The 24,184-nt window shown below is 44.4% G+C and overlaps 2 protein-coding genes and 1 long non-coding RNA gene across 9 annotated transcripts; 1 reads left to right on the top strand and 2 right to left on the bottom strand.

Moving 5' to 3' along the window:
- Positions 1 to 568: 568 nt before the first annotated feature.
- Positions 569 to 10,759, bottom strand: bub1 (BUB1 mitotic checkpoint serine/threonine kinase). Its single transcript, XM_028953157.1, has 25 exons — positions 10,609 to 10,759; positions 10,269 to 10,328; positions 9,516 to 9,657; positions 9,239 to 9,435; positions 9,081 to 9,109; positions 8,912 to 8,994; positions 8,791 to 8,834; positions 8,527 to 8,708; positions 8,102 to 8,211; positions 7,243 to 7,751; positions 6,937 to 6,998; positions 6,676 to 6,792; positions 6,338 to 6,436; positions 5,339 to 5,423; positions 5,185 to 5,260; positions 4,811 to 4,979; positions 4,637 to 4,706; positions 3,850 to 4,556; positions 3,564 to 3,710; positions 3,145 to 3,245; positions 2,816 to 2,977; positions 2,322 to 2,479; positions 1,843 to 2,020; positions 1,151 to 1,257; positions 569 to 1,061 (listed from the first exon to the last, which is right to left on the bottom strand). The coding sequence occupies exons 1-25, from the start codon at positions 10,629 to 10,631 to the stop codon at positions 866 to 868; spliced, it is 3,813 nt and encodes a 1,270-aa protein (XP_028808990.1). The 5' UTR covers positions 10,632 to 10,759; the 3' UTR covers positions 569 to 865.
- A 123-nt stretch (positions 10,760 to 10,882) lies between these two features.
- On the top strand, positions 10,883 to 12,070 carry LOC114763623 (uncharacterized). The gene is made up of 2 exons (XR_003742365.1): positions 10,883 to 11,094; positions 11,315 to 12,070. It is a non-coding gene; the product is annotated as an uncharacterized LOC114763623 (long non-coding RNA).
- A 1,881-nt stretch (positions 12,071 to 13,951) lies between these two features.
- On the bottom strand, positions 13,952 to 24,032 carry syncrip (synaptotagmin binding, cytoplasmic RNA interacting protein). 7 transcript variants are annotated; one of them, XM_028953031.1, is made up of 12 exons: positions 23,901 to 24,032; positions 22,150 to 22,309; positions 21,372 to 21,490; positions 21,190 to 21,297; positions 20,989 to 21,102; positions 20,434 to 20,610; positions 20,052 to 20,187; positions 18,794 to 18,999; positions 18,545 to 18,694; positions 18,336 to 18,457; positions 17,044 to 17,567; positions 13,952 to 15,520 (listed from the first exon to the last, which is right to left on the bottom strand). In XM_028953031.1, the coding sequence occupies exons 2-12, from the start codon at positions 22,295 to 22,297 to the stop codon at positions 15,492 to 15,494; spliced, it is 1,833 nt and encodes a 610-aa protein (XP_028808864.1). In that variant the 5' UTR covers positions 22,298 to 22,309; positions 23,901 to 24,032; the 3' UTR covers positions 13,952 to 15,491. The 7 variants fall into 7 exon arrangements, with proteins under 7 accessions (XP_028808864.1, XP_028808865.1, XP_028808866.1 ...); XM_028953032.1 differs by having other exon boundaries at positions 17,059 to 17,567; XM_028953033.1 differs by having other exon boundaries at positions 13,952 to 15,517; positions 17,059 to 17,567.
- Between the last annotated feature and the right edge of the window lie 152 nt (positions 24,033 to 24,184).

Here is a 24,184-nt window from a genome sequence, read left to right as displayed (position 1 = left end):
ATAGCTCCTTCATGCATCAAAATGTATCATGACATTCTAGTGACGGACTTTTATGAATGTTCACACAACACTCTACTTCTAATAAAAAAAAAGAAAAAAAAAGTGAAGTGATTGTCACATGTGATACACAGCAGCCCAGCACACGATGCACACAGTGAAATTTGCCCTCTGCATTTAACCCATCACCCTGAGTGAGCAGTGGGCAGCCATGACAGGCGCCCGGGGAGCAGTGTGTGGGGACGGTGCTTTTGCTCAGTGACACCTCAGTGGCACCTTGGCGGATCGGGATTCGAACCAGCAACATTCTGATTACGGGGCCGCTTCCTTAACCACTAGGCCACCACTGCCCCCTCAAAATACGCATATTACATTTTATATATTTATTAGAAATAATTACAGCACATTAAACAATGACGTTAGATGACCATCAAGTCGAGATTAAGTAAAATAAGGATAAAATAAACTAATTAGGATTTGACTGATTGTACCAACATTGATAAAACAGACGCTCCACCGGTGAGCTTTCTGAACACGAGCGCGACCCTGTGGACAAACTTGAAACTGCAGATAACGTTTGAATGATTTATTAATCGTGATTAATCACAATTAACCCATAAAAATAAATAAAATACAAACCGCAGGTTAGTGGAAACACCGTGGAGTTTTATGTAATGCGAGCGTGAAGGACAATTTTATTTATGTCATTAAAGTTCAAACAATCACAGACATTTCTTGATACTTACTATACATAGCACTGTTTTCATTTATCCAAAATATGAACATTACAGGGTAAACTTGCAAAAACGTCACTTTTACGCTCGACAATACCACTAAAAACAAGGCAGGCCCATTTTAAAAAGGAGTTTTATTTCCGCCCGGTCCGCGCCTCCAGCAGCTGCACGACCAGCCGGTTCTTCAGGCTGCGCAGCTTCGTGCTGTAGTGCTCCAGCAGCTCGGCATGGACGCGGCTGCGCAGGCTGCGCAGGCAGGGCAGGGAGCTGCAGTCGGGCACGTTGAGCAGCGTGTGGAAGAACTCCTGCCAGAGCTCGCAGTGGGGGTTCCTGAGTGAAGACACAGGCCAGATGTGGTCCGAGAGGTCCGTCTTTGCAAGCAAGGTCAATAAACATGGACAGTGACGTAAGAGACCCACCTCTTGAATATCCCATTGGTTTTCCAAACACCATTGTCATTGCTCGCTTTCATGTATGTTCCGAAGATCATGCAATGCACAGTGCCTGCAATTCCAAAGTAGTCCGTCTGAGGGAAATACAAAAGCATGTGTTATTAGGACATTAAAAAGAGGAAGGAGGCAAACCTTTGCAAACATCTGGGCCAAAAGTTGCCCATAGGCCCCTGGTGGAGAATTCCGGAACGCCTTTGCGCTGCGTATGTTCATTCATGAATGTACAGTAAGTAAGTTTTACCAGTAAACCAGTGTAAGTGCTCCCTGTTCATGGTTGTAGAATTGTGTTTAACATTATCTATATTGGCAACAATTAATAAACCAACACCGACGGGAACAAATAAATAAATAAATAAATCAGCTGTCAACATGCTAACCCACAGAGTCATAAGCGCGAAGTCCACTCTTACCATCACTGCGCCCCAAGCAGGACACGTGTCACTCTTCATAAGAGCCAAGTACAAATGTGAACGCACATTACTGTTCCTGCACGCGCACACACATGCGTTCAATTAAATCGAAACTTGAGTGCATTTTAATTAGCTTGGATTCAACTCCTGTACATTTACCATGACAACAGAATCACAGTTTGTACACACAATTAAAAAAAAATATATATATATTTTAAATAGCTCCCTGCTATTAGGAGGCCTGATTACCTGGTAGGTCCACGGCCTCCCGCTAAGCATCTCTGTGCACTGGAATCCAGACGTCAAACATCTGGCGGTGAAAGCGGTGCCTTCTGGGAAGAGACTCATGTCAATGCTCTGGCCCATGTCGATGAGAGCGAGGCCATGGTCCACATTTTCCTGGTCAAAACACTCGTTTTCCAAGAACCTGGGAGAGGCAGTTACAAGAATGACCTTTTAACCTTTTTGGAACAAGCTTAAAGTAGGTTCTCTCTTCTAAGACCTAGACAGCAATGCTTGTCATAACAGGAATTATTCAGCATGAATTACTTAATGTGGCTTCATGAGTCACCATTAGTCAGGCCAGCCTTTCCCTGGCTTTGCTTTCACACTCTTTTAACACAAAAGACGAGCTTTTAAAGCAGCATCTGTGCCCATCAGTAGCCTACTGATCCACATCTCCTCTAACACCGATGTTAAATGATCCTGCAGCAGACGTGGACAGGCACCTCTCTCCCAGCATGAAGTTGTCGGGTTTGATGTCGGCGTGGATGACGCGGGCACGGTGCAGCTGCTCCACCATGTGCAGGATACAGGAGGCGAAGTACAGTACTAGGGCATGGGGCATCACCTTCTCACTGCGGTTCTTGTACAGGTTGACGGCGTTCTGCGGGGACAGGGATCAGTTTGAATCAGGTGCAAAACGACTAGCGTCCTGTTCGTGCCATTTCTGAGATGAGACTTATAATAGAACATATAATAGAAAAATAAAAAAAAGGAACAACAAAAATAAATCTGTCTGTGGGAACTTCTCCATCCCAGAACATTGAAACCCTTTTGAATTCAGACACAGAATCATCCCCCAGGAACACACAAATGCTTATTTGTCATAACTATGATATATGTGCACTTTCAGCGGTGGCCTAGCAGTTACGGAAAGGTGGACTCGTATATATGGACTCCTGGACCCCTCGAGCGAGGTACGGTCCAGGAAGAGGCGTACCAGCAGAGTGCCGCAGTTGTGCAGGTCGCCCAACAGGACGCTGCCATTCTTAAAGAGGTGCGCTGCACGGATGATGTTGAAGAGATGCCGTACGCGTGGCTGGAGGCGATGGTTTAACTGAACGTCGATGTAAAATTCCCAGGGATTGGCTGGTTTCTGCACCTTTAATTGAGCACAAATGCAAGGATTACGGAGGATTAAGGTTAAAGGTTCCAAGACAAATGAACTTTTGAGCCACAGAATTGGATTGGCCTGGATTTGGACAGATCCAGCAATATTTCAAACAAAACAATAAAATCCTAAAAGACTTTGTATTGACTTGTTCTCACCTTCAAAATGAGCTTCTCAGATGTTGTGAGATTCGTGGCTTGGTAGACAGTAGCAAACGCTCCTTCTCCAAGGACAAAATCAACCCGCAACGAATAATCCGCTATGGATTTGGAGGGAGGGGGACAAAATAAATTAGAAAACATTGATCTAATTAAGTAGAGGGAAAAAGAGGACTCAAGGTGTGATTTTCTGGTTTCCTCAGGTTTAAGCCCAAGTAAACGGTTGAAGAACACGTTTTGATTTGTTGAATGGGACAACATTGGTCCTGCCACAGAAATCCCAGTGCTTAAAAACGTGCTGATCATTAAAGTTATACATAATAAAGTTTATCGCATGCTACAGGAATGCTCTACAGCCCAGAAATCCTCTTTCACAGCGGAAACCTTTCTTATGCGTGTTCTGCCGTGAGTCCCCTCACCCATCTTCACGGTGATCTTGGGGTTGATGTTGGGGATGGTGCAGTCCCAGAAAGTAAAGCCTGGGTATGAATTGAGAGGGGTGACTGTGGAAAGTAAAGAATCAATGAGCCGCTGGTCCCAGGGGTTCGGCACGATGTCCACAGCACCTGCAGAGGGTTTAAAGAATTGGGATTAACGGTCCCCATCGAGCAGAAGTGAGAAGAGGCAGTTTCGTGTTTTATTCGGTGAGCGTTTAAGTCGATATTATTTTAAAATAATACATCGTAAAAAGATGTATGGCTGTACCTGAGGGAACGGTTTGCATCAGTGGAGTTTGTTCTGGGCTCATGGGCACGTCGGATTCAAGCACCGACCGTTTGTCTGGACTTTGTGGAACCTCAGGCAGACAAAGCCCAAAGTTTGCCGACACCAAACAGTCTGGGTTGTTAGGCTTCAAAAAGACATCCAGGTCAGGTTCTGGCTCTGGCACTGGACTGTTAATGTGGAACCAGTCCAGCCGGGGAGATGGATCTGGACTCATGGGGACATCCGTGACAGGTTTCGGTTGCGGCTCTGGGCTCATGGGGACGTCGCACGGTGCCGTTTGGAATGGGCTCTGGTTTTCAGGAGAACCGCTTTCCATTTCAGATCCGTGAAATGAGACCCTAGACAAGAACGAATTGGACGTGCGTGTCTGAGGTAAAGCCACACCGGAGCACGGTTCTTTCTTCTCTGCCTGCTGTGGCTTGTTTGTCTTCTCCGGGCTCTGGTAGATACTCCAGCTGGACTTGCGGGGCACGGATGGACTCTTGGGAGGCGCGTCCTCGTCTGTCTGCGTCACCGTGTGATCAGGGAAGGAGAGAGCCGCCAGCGGGTGGTTGCTGATGGAGCAGCTGGTCTGGCTTTGCAGTGCCACCGCAGTGAGGCCTTCACCCACAATGGTACCTAGAGATCTCATTACGCTCTCGTCTGACGAGACCTTCTCTTCTGATGGGCTCTGCTCAATGATCGGGCTGCAGGAAAAAAATGAAATAAAATCAATTAAATACAAAATCCATGAGCAATATCTTTTCCAGAAGCAGAGAAGAAGCACCTGAGTTTGGTTGGTTGTCGCATGAAAGGGTTTTCCTCAGAATCACCAAATGTCCTTGGTGCATCATTTTCTACAACCACACACAAACAAAGGAATCTTCGTTCAAAGCAGTTCAAAGCAGTCAGGGGGGGTTGTTTTCTCCCCACATTAGAACAACAGGTAAAGTGCAGTAACCTGGTTTCAGGTCCCATGAGTGAGGAGCGCTGGGGTGGAAGGGCGTGGAGACCAGGTTGGCCAGCATTGAAAAATCCCTGGTGCTGTTGGGACAGGCAGCGAGCGATTTCGAACACGCCCCCCACATTGCCGTTTCATCAGTCATCGATTCGGCGCCTGCCGGGCCGTCCTGCAAACGGGTCATGAAAGTTTAGAATTTTGGTTCAGTTACCATAAATGATCTTGGGTGTAACCTTTGGCCAAGGAATCGTTCTGAAATGGCAGCCTACAAATACAATTCATGCTCAGCACGTATATCACGGCTGAACCAGAGTAGTATGTACCACCATATCTCACCATGTGGAATAAAACATGAAACGTGAATGAAATCTTACATTCCGAGATGATTTCGACACAGGGATTTCCACCAAGGCCAGCGGCGGCCGAGATTTATTACTGGCGACGATCCCCCTGCGAATACAGGTGCATGTTTCAACGTAAACTTCGAAATGTATATATTTGCATAATGTTTCAGTAGAATGTGCTTACACAGCTCGATTTTGTTGATCATTTTCATCTTGAAATATCACAAAAGGGGCAGCAGCAGGAAGGTGTGTGGACACGGGAGCATGGCCTAAAAACAAGAGACAATGGATATTATATTAAAAAGCATTCATGTCTGGTGCATCTCAGAATTTATAAACTCAAATATTCATATTTTATCATGTAATGTTTCCATCAAACATCCTCTTAATAACATTACCTAACATTGTTAAATGATTATGCATTTCCAGATTTGGGGAAGCAATAATAATAAAAACACTTTTCACTGTTACAGACATATGGCTGCACGATTATGGCCAAAAAAGAATTTATCAATATTCACGATTATTAATCACAATTATTCATTATGTTAGGTAAAATGCATTTTAATGCAATAAAATACAAGTAAATTTTTATGGCACAGTATTGCATTCATTTTCTTACTGTTTGTAGTTCACCGAAAACTTGCTGTGTTTGACCTCGGTGGATCACATTACATTAATAATTCAGCCAAAACATCATAACTCAGAATTTGTATGCAATAATATCAATAGAGGTCCCTGTATCGACACAATATAACCACGTAAAATCTGGATATAGTATAAAGTGAAGTATCAATATTTTCACCCCTACCCCTAATAGATGATGAATGAACTGCAATATATACAGGCATTGGTACAGAAACTGTGCATTTTCTGTGGGATTGAGGTGGGAAGACCGATGCTCTGGTCAGTAACATGAACAACGTTGTTTGTCGCAACACAAACTTTCATAAGATACAAGATTATACAAAATCTTACTTATGAAATACTATGCACTCTTTCTTCACTCATGCGTGGCTGTCAGAATGCTGTCCAAGTGTGGCTGCGATATTAACACCTGCTGAGAGGCTGAATGCGACATCAAGCGTATACATATCTATGGTGCATATGGTGCAACTAATATGGTGGATAGGGAACAGAAAGCAGTGTTTCTAAGACTGTTCGCTCAAAAACTGAAACTCACTGGCTTTGGGGTAGACGGCATCAATGACGCTCTGCTCAGCAAACCAACTGCTGCCGTGGTCCATAAACGTTGGGGCCTGGAACATGTCCATAATTTGCTCTAGGAGTGAACATCAGGGATGGCAAGGTGACTCGGAGAGGTGAGAACACCATGTTAGCATAATTTATTTAGCACAAATGCAGCCAAGATTCCCCCCCTCAATTTCTGAAAATAATAAGTGACTTTATTTGATTGCCCTTGAGAGCACTGAACTGAAACGATGTGATGGGATGAAGAGGAAAACAGAAGGAGGAAAGGAGGAAAATCACCCCGAGAGTACCCAGAAGCCCTATGCTCACCCAGTGCTTCACGTGTGTGGACTGTGGGAGAGGGAAGAATTTGACATGGCGTCGTCTGGGCCAGACCGAAAGACGTGTTGGGGGTGACGTGGGAGCGGTTGCCAGGCCCTCCGGACACTGGCAGGAAAATACAAAAATGACATGAAACAGACACACACCAGACCTTCGTGGCTGCATGCAATTCAACTTGTACCTGTTCCAGGCAAGTAATAATCAAGTCAAGCATTGGTAACGGGGTTGTCATGGACACAAGAAACTCACCATTCCCAACACCTTCATTATAACTCTCCATCTCTGCTGGCTCTACGGTCTTAAGGGCATAACTAACAAAAATAATAATTAAAATAGATCAATAAATATGACTAGGAAACATCACATCAAATTAATACAATATTTTTGGAAAGTGTTCTAATTCACGACTTCACAAATATATGTACATTATAATATGAATCCATGTCATACTTCATAAGGCAGTAATCAATAAAAACTATTCGATTATTGTAATTGTACATATGCCAAAACACAACAACCAGCCTGCGTATAAAGAACAAGTTTCACCACACTTACTGATCCCCAGCGGGGGGCTGCTGGGAAATAACACTGCCGCTCACACAGCTGTTCACAGAACAGCTCAGCAAGGAGCGATTTGGTCCGGGTTGGGCTCCAGCGATCGTTTCGGTTCTGTGCAGACCCGGGTGTGCGCTTTCGTTCGCTTGTGCTCGGGCCGCTGAGGTGCGCTGGGATTCTATTAACGACGAGGTGGACAGATGCTTTCCCGCCGGACCCTGCTGGTCCAAATCCAGCTCGCGGTGAAGGGGCTCCGACTCCACTGGGGCAAAAAAACTTCCATACGCAGGCGGGGGCTGCACCGAGCCCAGTAATCCGCCCATAGACTGGGCCCTGGAGCGCTCTTGTAAGGAGGGGGACTCTGGCTCCCTCCTGGCTGTCAGAGCCGGGCCCAGACTGGCCCTGGAGCTCAGGGGTCCACAGTGTTGATTGCCGGTCACCTCATTTCTTACTGGGACGGGGGGACATTCAGGTTGCAGCGATGATTGTGGCACCAAACCAACAAGGTCCTACAGAGGAAACAAACATTAATACACGGTGAGCACTGGAATAAACTTCTTAAATCATATACAAAGTTTGTGTGTGTGTGTGTGTGTGTGTGTGTGTGTGTGTGTGTGTAAATTTAACGGGGGTATCTACATTACATTTACAGCATTTATCCAGAGCGACTTACTGTCAGTAGTTACAGGGACAGTCCCCCCCCTTGCTCAGGGACACAATGGTAGTAAGTGGGATTTGAACCTGGGTCTTCTGGTTCGTAGGCGAGTGTGTTACCCGCTAGGCTACTACCACCATTATGGATGGTGACGGGATATTTTTATGAACAGGGTAATAAAACACGGCAAACACCAGACGTTACCTGCTGCACTGGAGTTGGGTTTTCCGCCGCAATGTTGCTCATCTCCTGCAGGAGCCTCTTCATCCGCATCAGGTCCTCTTCGTCTTCCTGAAGCCTCCGTTGTGCGCCCACTGCACAGAAAGATAGTCAGTGCTCCCAAGAGCCCTTCTGAGTCCTACCTGTACAACTGCTGGATGCTGAATCAGAGTGAAAACTGCAGAAAACATGCTGCATAAAATCGTGTAACTGTATAAAAATTGAAGAAATGTTGCAAAGTGCAAACTGACTGCTTTGTCAAGGACTCATATGTTAACATGTTAGTTACAATATCAATTCTAAAACATTTGCATGAATATTAAAGTATACAGAAAAGGTAGAAACCAACAGGCAGAACATCATTAAAATACAGACAGTGAAGAGCAACATAGGCGTCGGGAACACTTTACCTATTTCCCTCTGCTGTTCTTGATGCTTGCGCTTCGCCCAGTAGCGATTTGCCCGTAGCTCCTCAAAACAATATTCAACACCATCCGACACGAGGTCGTTTACGCAGTACATTGATATGAACTGTACATTTTCGTTTGCTTTGTTCGGCCGGTTTGATGGCCAGTTTGCCGATTTGCTTATTCTGGAGGGACAAAAAAGCGTTTAATTTAAGTATTTAGGGGGACTTAAATAATGCGCGTTTGCAATTATGACATAAAACTTACATGTGAACAGTTTTGTCATCTGGGAATTGAGGTTCACCAGCTTCCTGAAAGGGGGCGGTAATATTAACAATAAATTACAGACACCATAATTGCACAATTCTAATGATTGAGGAGTGTTTACCTTGCACTGTGGCTGAACTGTGTCCCTCTGTCTGGACGATTGGTTGATCAAATTTGAATTCTGCAGAGGGTTTCTAACAGCATCTGTCAATGTAAGAATTCAAAGCAAATTATTACATTCTCTCAGATAATGAATACAAACAACTAGAATAATTCAAAGTGCTTCTTACCGATGGGTGCCGTCCTGCATTGGAACAACCTGTAAAACATCCATTTTTTAAACAGGCACAAATCTACACAGGCACTTTAAATGTGGCTCAGACCACGAAAAATCCACCATTCAACAACAGCAATGTAAATACAGGAGATGTTCTCCGATTGACCTCACCGATACTCCTGAAGCACAGAGTCTGCTGGTTTGGCCTGGTTCTCCAAGGCTCTCTGGTAAACAGCTTCAGCTTGTGGCAGAAGACCTTTCTTCTCAAACTGCTGGGCCCAAGCAACGTAGAGCGGTGCAGCTTGGGTCCCGACGCCTCGGCCGTACACGTAGCTGTACAGTTTGATTGGGTCACTGTAAAAACTTGCCTACAAACAATATGAGGATGAATCCAGCGATTAGTACATTATTTTTACAATTTTAAACAAGCACTTGACTAAACACGTACACATTTGATGCAGTGATGGACATATCTGAGGTCGTTGTGGTAGCGATCATCCTCCAGAAATCTTTGGACCACGCGATCCAGAACAACTGATATGCTGTGCTTCTCTTCTGCTGGCAGCCTCCCCTCTATATACTGGACAAACCTATTCACAAAACAAGTGCATCTCAACTTATGCGGTCAAATTTCCAGTTCCAAATGGAAAGACAGGGAATGATTAATAGATATATTAATATAGTGCCTTTCAGCTGTGGTCAAACTACATGTGTAAATCCATGTACATTGTGCACTTTCACACTTGTGAAAGCCATAGATAATATGGTTAGTCTATGTGTGCGTGAGTTCACAGACACACATGACTTTGGGAAAGCGGAGACTTGAAGGTTTTTGCTTCACGAGTAAGAGGCAGTCTGTGAACGTCTGTCGAATACAGAACTCACTGCTAACTGTACCGAGGTCTTCAGTGGTGAGACACTGAACCATCAACATAACAACGAGCAAGACTGCGGACTAACACCAGAGTGGCACGAACCAGGCCAGCACTTAAACCTCCTTTCTCTAATGAGTGTTCGTGTTTAAAGTGCATTCTCCCAGCTGGGGTTTTATTTAATGCCAACATCAACAGTCTTGACCAATTCCTAGTGAGTGTAAATGTCCACGGTCAGTGAATCTGATCCTGTCAAACTGCCGGTATACAATATATGAATCGAGTGTGTGCGTGTGTGTGTGTGTGTGTGTGTATATATATATATATACCCGTCCCACGGTTCAAGGGGGTCGTCTCCAGTGTAGGCGTTTAAGGATCTCTCAAAAGTTCTGCAAAAAAAAAACAGCAGCTATTTTCACAGACGTCCAAATACACGACCATTTTTTTTCTACACAGACTAGACTAAACTTACTCTCCTGGCAAACTACGCAGTATGGCATTAAGTCTGCTAACTCGGTAAACTAAGTTTTCAGAATTGTTCAATAGTTAATGTGGGGGCAAATAGTCTCGTTCGTAAGAGCTTGGTCCGTTTCGAGTTAGCATACAAAGCTAACTTCAGATCAACAGTGGAAGCCGGACCTCTTAACCAAGCACAAGTAGTGCACTCACTGTAAATAAGCTCGGACATCCATTCCTATACGCGCCCTGCAAAAAAATAAAATCAAATCAAATGTCGACAATCAAACTTCACGCGAGCTGAATATAATCATTTGTTCCGAATTAAAGCGCGTCCGTCGCCCCCGTCCGCCCTGCCTGCTTTTCAAATTTCCCGCTGTACCCAATCAGAGGGTTTCTGCGCCGGACGCAGTTACTCCGCCCGTCCGGTCGGGGGCGACAGCGAGCCGGACGCTTCCAGCAGCAAAGGGGGCGGGGCCCGCCCAACGTGACGCGGAACTACGACAAAAAAACACTAAACAAAACATGGAGGACTACGTTTATTAGTGACACCGCAGCACAGCACACGGTTATACAGCAAAATGTGTACTCTACTTTTACCCGTCACCCTTGGCGAGAAGTGGGCAGCCATGACAGGCGCCCGGGGTTCAGTGGCACCTTGGCGTACCGGGATTCGAACCTGCACCTCTGCTTATAAGTGTGAGTACTCTACTTTTTTGTATAGTTTCCCTCGGGATAAATAAAGTTCTTCTTATACAGTACAGGCCAAAAGATTGGACACACATTCTCATTCAATGTGTTTTCTTTGTTTTCATGACCAGTGGTAGATTCTCACTGAAGGCACCAAAACTATGAATGAACACATGTGGAGTTACGTACAAATGAAAATATATGATGTTTGTTTCCTCCCCCCATCTAGAGCCTCAAAAGCATGATGATATAAGATGGTGCCAATGATGTTGATTCGATCTCTCGAGCCTGGAAGTGGTACTCTCTTAATGGCTGAAGTGGCCAGCAGGCGAACCCCAAGGACTGCAGCTCTCCTTTGCCTCTGTTGATAATACCAACCAGCCAGGACACAGGGCGATGGACAACCCCGAGCTGAGCGTGAACGCGAAGGACGGCCACAGAGGAGGCAAAGGGCATGCTGGAGTACCTGAAGAGGCAGGAGGAGAGGGAGCAGAAGCGGGACATCGAGGGGTTGCAGAGGGAGGAGATGAGGGACAAGAGAGAGACCCGGAGGGAACGCTGAAACGAGAGGGAGAACGTCTAGAGAGGCATGCTAGTGAGGCGTGGGAGTGAGAATGGGAATTCAGCGTGCGGGAGGAGCGGCCGGAGGGTGAATTCAGGGAATGGGGGAAATTGAGAGCGGGAGTTCAGCGAGCAAGAGGAACAACTTCTTTCTGTCATGGAGAAATTCTTGGATGAAATACATTGAGTCTTTTTGGGGAAAAACCACATGACTGCTGAGCTCTGGGGTGTTAAACTGGGTTCAAATCTTAGACCCTTCCTGAGACTGTAAAAAAAATCTCTCTCTTTTGAAGATGTCGGCTGGAAAAAAAACATAATATTCATCTTAAACACAAAGAACCTGGTTACATGTGCTTCTTTGATATATGGTGATAAGAATGTTCATGTAACAGCATACATTAAAGTGGTCATAGCCTTGTTCTAAGACTTAAGCACGCCATCACCTATACTGTTACACATCTAATTATACATTTATTAGTTATCAATTGGACGAATTTAACACACATGAAAAATGTTACATCAAAAACCATTCATCAACCAGTCATGCGTCAATAAAAACTATGGGTGTGTATTGGCAAGGATCTCACAATACGATATGTATCATGATATTTGTGATACTGGCCCTGTTGAGATATTCTACAGTTCACTTAAAATGTAAACACAGAGGCGAACAAGATGCTGTGATCAGTCTGTCATGTTTTGCGATTTTACTGCCAAGTAATTCAAAGTACCCAGCTGTACAGCGCCATCTACAGGAGTGGAGGTCGTAGTTCCATGCTGACTCTCTTCTCTGCTGGCCTCACTAAAGAAAATGTTCGACAGCACTACCCGGTGGACTAAATTTGTATACCAAAATATTGATATTTGGTGTCCCTGAATCGATGCATAAAATATCCTGATATATTGCTTTATCGATATTTTATTACACCCCTAATAAAAAACATTACCATAGGTAAGTCTGTAATGTTCTGTATAAGAAATGAGCTGATATCTCAAATTATTCTGTAAGACTATAACCACTTTCAGCCTCCCAGTAGTATTCAGTGTGGGGAGATGGTTTTGTCCTGTACTAATGCTGAATGTCAGTGTGTTGCTGTGCAAAGAAACAAAAAAACGTAACTAAAATATTCTATGCGCATTTTCTTTTAATGTAATGTAAACATTGTGCAACAAGCAGTGTATAGTTGAGCTGACAGACACGATGCATAATGGTTATAATGGCCAAATTCACATGGTTGAAAACAGACACTGGAGATGAAAGTCTTGCATTATGGAATTCATATTGGATTGTATTATACGGAGTCTTTAGCAGACGTAGTTTTTGTTGCCTGAAACTGGAAAGCTTGGCCTCAAGTTTCCTTGGCAACTGACAGCAGAATGAACCACTGTTTGAGTATAGGCTGCATATTACTCTGTATGGCGAAAAATTGTATTAAAATGGGACAAAAGCGTAACCAGTAACAACAGGCCTTTATGCAGATGTTTGCTTTGGCCTGCAGGATCGATTAAACCTGCCTTGTCGTTTAGTCTGTTCCATCCTAAAGCAGAAGCAGCGCTCTGTCATTATGTTGCATGTCAAAGGTCGGCGGGATGGCAGTCTGCTGGTCAGGTCAGGGAAACAGCTCTGGTGCATGAGGTTTGCAGCTTCTGTTTTACTAAAGTTCGTTCACAAACATTTATCTTTTTTGAGGACGTCCTACTTCTGTTTTTAGTTGAAAAGGGTGGTAGTATCCTAGTGGGCAACACACTCGCCGCTGAACCAGAAGACTCAGGTTCAAACCCCACTTACCACCCTTGTGTCCCTGACACTAAACCCAGAGTGTCTCGAGGGGGACTGTCCCTGTCACTTCTGATTGTAAGATGCTCTTGATAAATGTCGTAAATTTAAAGGAGACATTAATTGTCAGTTCAAACCTAGTCCTAGACTAAGGGACCTTCAAAGAAGAACTCAATTCAAAATGCTTTTAGTCTATGACAAGCCCAACTCCATGAACGGGAAAGTGACCCTAAAAGTGTAATGTGTAGAATTTCATAAAATATACATAATATAATTACTACTTCAGTAAGTAACTAGTCACTAGTGCTTTATAGTGGATTTACCGTGTCGGTAACACCCATCAGTCCCCTTCTAAAGCTGTGTTTAAAAAAACTTGTCCTGGACCCCACTCCTGAACGGGTTTCACATTTTCAACCACCTCGATCCAGCTAGTGAAGAGCAAGGTGTAGAATAGGGACTGAAATATGCAGAGGACAGTCAGATATTTCCCATAGTCTTCAACAACTACAAACGGTTGCTACACACTGGTAAAGAAAATCATTGACTTTATTACAAAATAAGTTACACAACTTCATTTTACAGTATAAAAATTTATTTGCAGAATGCAAAATAAACAAAAAAACAAACAAACAAAAAAAAAACATTTAACGACAAATAAGTTTAAAACTGCCAAAAAGGATTTTATGTGAAAATAAAGACTTCCTGAAGGAGCTGACTGAAAAAAAAAAATCCAATAAAGGTGCTCAGTCTACGTTTTGCAATCCACACTATAAACCAAGTATAAAAAGGTCAATGCTGCAGTATCCCTTTCATGAATAAAAAGGTTAAAGGTTAGGCCCCGTCTACTCCAGCACTTGCTGCTATCAGACGTCACCCCACGGTGAACATAGTGCGGGACAGATGCAGGTAACATCTAATAAAAGGCAGCAAATCTGTTTTTTTTTTTTTACGGTCAATAATGTTACAAACCTTCATGAGGGATGTTGTCAATTAAAACAGTATTAATAAAAAGTTAAGACTTATATTTCCTTGATAAAAAAGGGACACTGCAGGTGCTTAAAAAAAGTCAGTCATATCAATGTTCAAACTTTTACAAAAGTAACATTTCCCTAAAACTATAATACAACCAGTAACTATCCTTAACCGAATCTAATTCAGTTAAACGGGACGAAGGCAGAGCTCGTTCATGCTCATTAAATGAGATTAAGGTTTCATGCCCAGTTTGACTGTTCGCATTGTCCGGGCGGCAGTTTTTAAAATGACTATACTCTTAAGTACATGTGGTGCGCTGCCGCCCTTGTGCATATTTCTTGCAGGGGAAAAGGGGAGCGGGAGGGTGGGAACGAGCCCTGCTTTCGTCACGCATTCGACTATTTACAGTACATACCGGGCGGTTTCAATCCTCCATTACTGAGGTAGTTGACCAACCCTTAAAAAAAAAACTTGAAAAAAAACAAAGACTAGTTCTGAAAAGAACCATGTGCCTGGAATGCCTGACCACTCATGCCAGGTGGTTACACGCAAAAAAACTGCGAACATTATTGTCTAACCAATCCACCAAACTGGGAGGAGGGGCATAAGGTAAAGTAACGTGAATGTTTCCATGATAAAGCTGCAGTCGGCACAACAGAAATATACACATAGCATCGTCACGCTCTTCTGAGCCACGTCAAACTTGGGCTGGAGTTCAAACGGGGGATTTACGGAGGTGAACGGAAGCGGGTTGGCTGGCCCATGAGAACTGTTATTGGTTTGACCGTGAGTGTCACTCCTCCATTTGAAATCCAGACTCAAAGTGCAACATACTTTTTTTTTTTTTTATCTTTGGGGATGTAGTTGGTAAGGATTTTAGTTGAAAACAAAACAAAAGAAGGTGTAAGTCCAAGATACAACAGCTTGGGTTAAACAGATGGGATTTGAGTAGCAGTCTGAGATTTGCTTCTGTAAGGCTGGGCCTGGGGCGGGCTGGGGCAGGGGGTATCTGGGCCTTAGCGTTAACCTTACCATCACATCCACTGGCAGCTTCTGGTGTAACCCCACACAGATAGTCAGTCTTCATAGTTACGCCTCAGGACCATCCTCGACCCCTTTTCCCTGCTAGTCAGGTGACAAAAGGAAGCAATTAGAGGAGATCATGATTATCGTCATCAATGCAGCACACACACAAAAAACATTAAAGAGTAGCTGAACTAAAACACGGAAACAGCACAAACACGGAACTACTGACAAATAACTGGAATGTCCAGAGAAAAAAAAATGGACAAGTGTTAAGCATCCACTACCACTACTAACCACACCCTTCATTTTCACATGCACAAGGCTACTGCACGAGGAGGAAAATAAAAACAAGCAGAACAATGCTTTTGCTGTGTCTCTCAGAGGTGGCAAGTGATTTTCGGTGGGACAGGACGTGTAAAAATCAAATCATACGTTTATAATGTCTTGTACTAGGTCATGCATGCCAATTACCATTTCTCCCCCATTGCTCTTTAATTATAATAATTATAATGAATTGAACTGGTAATCATGCAAGATCGGATCAGAGGTGAAAAACCTCCATTGACAAAAGGGATTGAGAAGTGCCTCCTTTTAAAATGAAGCCACACATATCCCACATGACCATCATGATAAAAGAGAAAATATTTGATTTCTTTAACGAAATCACACATTGGAATTAAATACAAAACCTCAAAGAAACATAACTGGAACAATGGAGTATGCCACCACACATACAAAAAACTTGGAAGTGGAAAGAAGATGCCGATTTGAACTTAGTGATTCAAAAATTGGATGGCATGCAAAAAGGTGACATTGCAGCATATGGCTAACGTTAGGCAAACCTTTAACCCTTTTTCCTTCCACAAGGAGCTTAAAATTTGTGAGAAATTTGAAGAGAAGATTTGCCCAAACATGAATTTGAAACACAATTTGAGTAGGTTTTTGTACACTGGTGTGTGTATGTTTATTAAGCAGACAAACAGCAAAGAATACAAGCCAAAATGTAAAGCCAAAAAATAATAAAATTATTGGACTAAAAGTCCTTTCTTCCTTTAAAAGAAAAAAAAGACATGCTATTATACTAGCATTCTGTTTTGTAACATACAAATAATATTTTCATTTGTTAAATACATAATATGCTTTGTTGCTGTTACTTAAGACATTATTTTTCTATATGAACACACAAAGTACTTTATAGCCAAAGAGACATATTGAGTACATAATCGCAAAATTGAAAGTTTTCATTTTTATGTTTTTAGATTTTTTTTCCCTCAAAACTTGAACGGTCAGAATTTCTTGAAAACAATAAAAAAAAAAAAAAAAAAATCAAATAATTTCGCCAGAAGCAGGGAGTGTTGACTACTGTTCAAGTCCAAGCGGATTATCATTAAAAATATATACAAGACAAATCTTGCCAGATCTTACCAATTTTTTGTAAAAGAGAGGCAACCATATAGGTAAATGGGCCAATCGGGAGAAGTCTTTTTTTTTTTTTTTTTTCTTTGATTTAATAATTAAAAAAAAAAAAGAGGTCGGAAACAAAGCCCTACGATTCTACTTCCACTGTTGCCCAAAAGAATCCTGATAAAACTCCTGGTTGTCAGATTTGTAACCATAGTTACCAGAATGATCACCACCTTGTAGCGGTTGCTGAGCAATGGGTTGAGAGCCCCAGTTCTGATTATTGGTTTGGCGCCGCTTGGAATCTGGCTGGTTGTACCCATCTGCTTTGCGCTTTCCTCCTACATTTCCACCGCGGCCACCCCTCGCACCACGTACCCCGCGGCCTCTCTGCTGCACGCCTCCTCTGGCACCCCGCGGCCCTCGACTTGATCCAGGACCACCTCGCTGAGGGAAGCCGGCCCTGCCCCTGGGAGCGCCCGCCCCTCTGCCCCTGGATGGCGAGGCACCCCTCGTGCCCCGGCCCCCGCGGCCCCTGGCGGGGACCTGAAAGTCGTCGTAGCCGAAATAGGGGTCATCATAGCCTCCGCGGTAGTTGTGATAGTCATAGCCATAGTAGTCGTAGTAATCTTCGTAGCTATAGTAGTCGGGGGGGTAGGCGTAGCCTCCCCGATTGCTACCTCTACCACGACCTCTGGCAGGAGGGGGCACATGAGGGGGGCCATAGTAATAATAATCATCGTACCTGGTGAATGAAAAGAATCCACAATTACCACAAACACACACATTTTCATTTACCGCATTTATCAGACGCCCTTATCCAGAGCGACTTACAATCAGTAGTTACAGGGACAGTCCCCCCCCTGGAGACACTCAGGGTTAAGTGTCTTGCTCAGGGACACAATGGTAATACGTGGGATTTGAACCTGGGTCTTCTGGTTCATAGGTGAGTGTGTTAACCACTAGGCTACTACCACCCTACACGTTCATTTCGGATCATCTCCTTTTACGTGTGGGGTGTTCTAGAAACACGCTCCTATTGAAAAAGGACTAGGTTCTAGCTAGCACAGTAGGGAAGTTCCTTGAAATGGCTTAAGTTAAACTAGCTAATTGAGCAGCCTATTAACCGTGCATGTTTTTTGTATTCACAGCCTGATACAACCAGCTTGTCCCCAAACTGGTTGCATTTTTATTCATATGCTTGTCGGTGAATTGTCGACGATTATTTGTTTTTTTTTTCATTTAATCCTGTGCGATATGATGCCACAAAAATAATTAAATTAAATCACATTTTACAGTTGTTCTGTCCGGCCAGATCTTAGCAGGAAAACAATCAGTGTAACAAGCTTTACTCCAGAAAAGAATACCCTCCTCATCAAACGGACAGTAACACTAAAGTAATAATCTAAAAAACTAATAGGAAAGCTACCACATTAGGGTAGCTATTAGGTCACTGGGTAACGGCCCTTTGAGGAATGGCCACTCGGGAACTGTCTGATGTTTGGTTTCTTACATTTGCGTTTTGGCTGCTTGTCGTTGGGCCTTGCGCTCTTTTCTCTTCTGGTCAGGGGGCTTTGCGAAAACAATCTCGATGTGTTCGCCTTCTAGTTCTTTCCCATTCATTTCAGACAGTGCCTGTCATGAACACACAAATGCAAAACGTGGTGAGTTTGCTGAATCAACCATGCAGGCTGAATGAAGAAACCATATAAGGGCTTGCACCTTCACCGCTCCTTCCCGATCGTCAAAGTGAACGAAGGCGTAGTCTTTAAGTTTTTTTACTCGGTCTAGTTTACCAAACTGGCTGAAGGTATTTTCTAAAATTTCCTCTGTAACACTGTTAGCCAAGTTTCGGACAAACAGCACTTTCACCTGAGGGACAAAACAGACGGACCCTTCATAAATCGTGCTGACCACAAATATCATGTGGTTAAGGATACAACGCAAACGTGAAGATCGGCGTGGTCATACCTTAGCCATAACTTCAGGGTCTGGGTCTTCAATGGGGTCGGCCCACTCCACTGTCACCAAGTTGCCCCACACTTTCACCTTTCCACTCATGAGCCGACGTCGGGCCTGGGCAGCTGTTTTGTGGTCCTCGTATTCCAGGAAGCAAAAGCCTCTGTTCTTTTTTTTGTCGTCTGGCTGGTGGTACAGTATGACATCATTAAGGCCCTCTGTTGGTGGGAGAAGAAACAAAAAGGAGCATCGCGGGTGAGGCAACAGATGGAAAGAAGATGTTCACATACACCAAAAGAAACCACACATTAAGTCTAAGAAACACCTCTTTCACTCACAATATCTGTGCTGACTAACAACAGGAAACTTTAAATGTATAAGTAGAAAGTGAAAATGAAGTGATTGTCACTTGTGATACACAGCAGCACAGCACACAGTGCACACAGTGAAATGTGTCTTCTGCGTTTAGCCCATCACCCTGAGTGAGCATAGGCGCCCGGGGAGCAGTGTGTGGGGACGGTGCTTTGCTCGGTGGCACCTCAGTGGCACCTTGGCGGATTGGGATTCGAACCGGCAACCTTCTGATTACGGGGCCCATTTCCTTTACCGCTAGGCCACCACTGAAACAAGCTATGAAATGTTTACATAAGAATATGTAGATATGAAGATGGTAACTTGAAAGTCGCTCTGGATAAGGACGTCTGCCAAATGCCGTAAATGTAAATGAATAGAAACTAGCTCCTTTTGAATAAATCGATTTAAGCTTCCATTTATACAAGAGCTAATGGGGGTAATACAAAAAAACACACATTTTTTCCTTTAAATCAGTCAAATTGAACATAACTGCTGATAATATTAGTCAAAACTACAATAAATTCCACTAGTTAATTGAGAAAACAATGATTTTCCCCCCAATAAATTATTTACCTAATTCCATGCACTTTACAATTTCAAATATGATTTGGAGAATAAAAGCTCGAAACCACTGCAAATTTAAACAAAATTCAATTCAGGGAAGGTGCTTCCAAAGTAATTATCGTTTTAGACAAGATTTACATTTACATGTACAGCATTTACCACACGCCCTTATCCAGAGCGACTTACAGTCAGTAGTTACAGGGACAGCCCCCCCTGGAGACACTCAGGGTTAAGTGTCTTGCTCAGGGACACGATGGTATTAAGTGGGGTTTGAACCTGGGTCTTCTGGTTCACAGGCGAGTGTGTTACCCACTAGGCTACTACCACCAAAGGTTCTTCTGCCAGGCCTCACCTGTGACTTTTCCAAACTCTTCGACAATCTGTTCTTTTGTTTTGCTCTTAGGAATGGAGCCCACAAAGAGTCTGTTATTGGCAACAGAAATACACACGCCAATGTGCCTGCCGGGGCGAATTTCATGATTGTTACACTGCGGGAACAAGGGGACAGTCAGTCTTTCATTTGAAATGTAGGCTGGTTAATTAATCATAATGTATAACATCCAGCAACCATGGTCCTGGCGGGCTCTCATCCTGCACTCACTTAACCCTGATTCGGCCTCTCTACCTGTGGTGGAACATGGAAAGATCTTAGCTGTGCAGGGATGGACAGCTAGGGCCAGGACCAGGGTTGGTGACCCCTTATCAATCACAGTTGGGTCCCAGAAGACACTTACTAGCTTGACAGCCTCCTGAGCAGCCTCTTTAGTGCAGAAAGTGACAAAGGCATAGCCCCGGTTCAGGCCACTGAGGGGGTCCATCATAAGCCGCAGGTCCCAGATGGGGCCGGCTTTCTCAAACAGCGGTACCAGCTCATCCTCAAACAAATCCCTAGGAATTTTCCCTACAAAAATCTGACAAGACAAAAGCCAGTAAACACATGGTAAGCTTAAACAGTAACAAAGCCAAAGATTCTGTGTCAATAAGTCCTGTCCAATCAGATCTTAGCGGTAAACCATCAGGGTAACTAGGGTTACTCAAGAAGAGAATACATTCATCATCACTTGGACAGCAAAAAAAATCAAACTATCATGTTAAAAATAAAAAGATTAAAATGTTGGACTTCCTAAAGATTGATCAAGAATTGGTCAATAAATCATCTGTAATTTTTTTTAAATTATCATACCAAGGTCAGGTCCATTCTAATGTCTGTCACATTGGGTTTTAAAATAAAATCTTGAGAAAACATTTAAGCAAAAGTCCTTCTTCATCGCAAATGACAGGGTCCCCACCTCTGTACCGATAGTGGGCTGGGCTCCAGAATACACCGACTCCGGCGGGGGACCACCGTACTTTCTCTGACCCGTCGTCACATCAAGTGTGTAGCTGGTTTTCTCAAGCAGTGACTAACAAGGGGAAAAAAAAAAAAGTAATTCTCTTCCATCCTAATATTCACAATTTGACATTAATAATATTAATATATATTGACATACTTTAATTTTAGCTTCATCTGGTCCTTTATTCGATTCTGAAACTTTGGTCCCCTGCTTTTCCCGCTGTCGGTACGTCTTCATTACTCCACACAGAAAGGCACTTTTGTTCTGCAAAGAGAAGAGTTGTTGCGATGTGCATCCAAACGCTGATGGGGAGTGTGGGGCTCTGGACGTGCACTTACTTGCACATGTGACAGATCGCTTTCCTTAAACTGGAGGAGAACTTGCAACGCGCCCTCTTCATTGAACTCTTTCAACGCTTCGATTGCCCTGTCGTCTAGGTCACTGTGTGCTACAAGGCCTGGAGGGGAAGGGGCGACATTTTAAACACTTATGTCAACACTTTGTCAAGCATCACAGCAATGCATGCTGCTCACACAGTGAGGTCAGAGGTCATCGCCTGGGTGGAAGTTACAAAATTGAGCGTAAATAAGAGTTAAACAGTACGCCACACTCCTACGTGTGCACCCCCCCAGAGTTTATCTACAGTGAAGCTGCTGTGAGAGAGCACCCACAACCCCTCCCTGCACCTTAGAGCCCCCTTTTTAATAATCAGCGTGTCTGTTCACAGTACGCTTTAGAAGGTCATCACCTGTCCATGCATCAGGCAGCTGCTGCTTTTGTTCCTGCACAGGTCCAGCTGGCCTTCTCTCCCCTGAGAACCATCGCCACACACCCACCCTCCCCACCCTCTCCTGCTAGCTCTGTAACAACAGAGCGCTAATCCTTACAGGGCCTCCGTTCCATTCTAAGGAACACATACACACAGTTCACTGGTTGAAATAGAATTGATTGGTTTGAAACTGCAGTACCCATTTTGGTCAGGAAACCACACAAAGTTGCTTCTCTGTGATTCCCAATTCCCACTCCAGATAGCATGTGTGCGCACAAAACATGCAAGGAATTACCAGGTACAAGAAACGGCCATGAGCAAAATTTCGTATTCGGATTATGCCTTACCTGCTATGTAAATTTCGTCTAGTTTTTCAGCAACTTTCTGTGGTAAACCAGCTTCTAACAAACTTTGGAAATGGTCAGAATGGGTAACTGCAGCAGTCGTGTCCATTGGTTCTTCTGTACCATTCCCATTAACATGTTCTGTTGCCATGTCTCCAGCAATCTGTTTAAATGCAATGAGCCAAAATAATTTAGACGTTGGGTCATGTAAAAAAATATATATAAAATCATAATCTATACTTTATACACCATGCAAGCCTTGCATGCGCGAGTACTGAAAAAAAAAGAGAATCTATTTACAAGTTTAACCAAAGTGCAATGAAGGCCAGTAAACCAACAGGCGGCAGACATGTTTTCATCCAAAATGGTAATTATATAGTGTACTTATATTAGCAGTAAAGGAATGATAAAGGTTTTCTTGCTGCTTCAGCCACTGCTGCCAGATTGGGCAGTTTCTCGCTCAATAGGCCTGAATAATATGGCACTTTGCAAGTATGAAGCATTTAAAACAAATACACACATCCAAAAGGTATTAAAACAGCAAAAAGATACAAAGCCATCAGTATCGTATAACAGAGGTAAAACCTTCCACCAGCAAAAGAGAACTGGACTGTGGGGGTCAGAAGGGTTCGTCCATACATCTGGATCAGATGTATGGATTACATATAATGTAGAGAAAATGTATAAATGTATAATGTAGAGAAAGAACAAATACCGTAATGAGGCTGCACTTGATTGGATAATTATCACGAAATTGATTTATTGGGCACGTGCTACTGTTTCTGGTACATAGTAAATGTAGGCACAGCTTTTATAAAAAAAAAAAAATAAAAAAAAAAGGTAAAGGTTCCATTTTTGGTGTTTTTTTTTCTCCCCCCGAAGCTCTATTGGGATGGAAACCATCTACAGCACTGATAAGCACATGGTCTTGGGATGGTCGCAGCGGTCGAACTTTTCCTGGCGGAGCCCCCGTTACTGCAGCCCGTCCGGACCACATTCCCGACGGGCAAATCTCTGCAAGCTGTCAGGCGGATTACGACCGGCGACAAAGCGACGCGTCCGGACTACTCAACTCTAGAGGCAAATGGAGTCGCTTGAGTCGAAATAAGGCGCTGAAAAATAAACGGGAGGCGTTTACGTGTCCGCGGGCGGGACCACGACGCCTCCCTGCCGCTGACGGCTACTGGCGCGCCTGACTTGTTAAAGCACGCCGCACTCGACTAAACTATTTTTTTTTTTTTTTTACATTTTATTGTATTTCACATCAACATGTCGCTCACACGACCACGCCGTCTTTGACGCGTCCAAGTGGTTAAATAAGGGACGTTAATTTAATAAAAATAATGTCAAGACGCGGTCAGCGTGTCGAGCCATGCCCATGCCCGAGCCATGCTAGCCGGCTAGCCAGCTAGCTCGCCAAGCGGGTAAAAGCTCCTCGGAGCGCCGACTCGCTGCCAGATACACCGGCGGAGCACGAACCCCGGGCGTCGGGGCGACGTGACTGCAGCAGACCCCGCGACTTCGGTCGGTCGCGAACTAGCGTGCGAAGTGAGCGCCGAGCTAGCCTCTCGGGACAGGACAACGCCGCCCGAGCCCGCGGCTTCCCGGCTGGAGGTGCGGGGCACGGCGAGGCCTTTCCGGGGGCCGCGGCGTGCCGGCGCACACGCGGAGGGAGACCCGTTTCCAAAAAAAAAAAAAAAGCCGGCTGGCCGTCCACATTGTTCAGGGGCGCCGGCGCCCTCGGCCGTACTTACCTTCCGACGGTCCTGACGAGGTGCGCGGCGGCGATCAGCTATCGATCGGGTATCGATACTCTGGGGGGGGGGGCGGGGGGAGGGCGATCCGAGAGAAAGAAAGGGGATCCACCGACTCCCGGCGCTGGCTGCTTTCCGTTCAGGCGGGTGTAAAATGGCGGCGACGCGCGCGCCAGCGTCCCCCTCGCAGCTATGGGGTTTCTGAGAGCGCCGCACACGGGCCGCCGACCGTCAGCTGCGAGTTCGAGCCCCCGCTGGGGCGGAGACGGGGTGAGGGGTTCAGC

Source organism: Denticeps clupeoides, chromosome 14 (assembly GCF_900700375.1).
Source record: "Denticeps clupeoides chromosome 14, fDenClu1.1, whole genome shotgun sequence".
NCBI classification, from domain to species: domain Eukaryota; kingdom Metazoa; phylum Chordata; class Actinopteri; order Clupeiformes; family Denticipitidae; genus Denticeps; species Denticeps clupeoides.
Note: the sequence above shows the minus strand (reverse complement) of the source record. Positions and strands in the feature narration are given on the sequence as shown.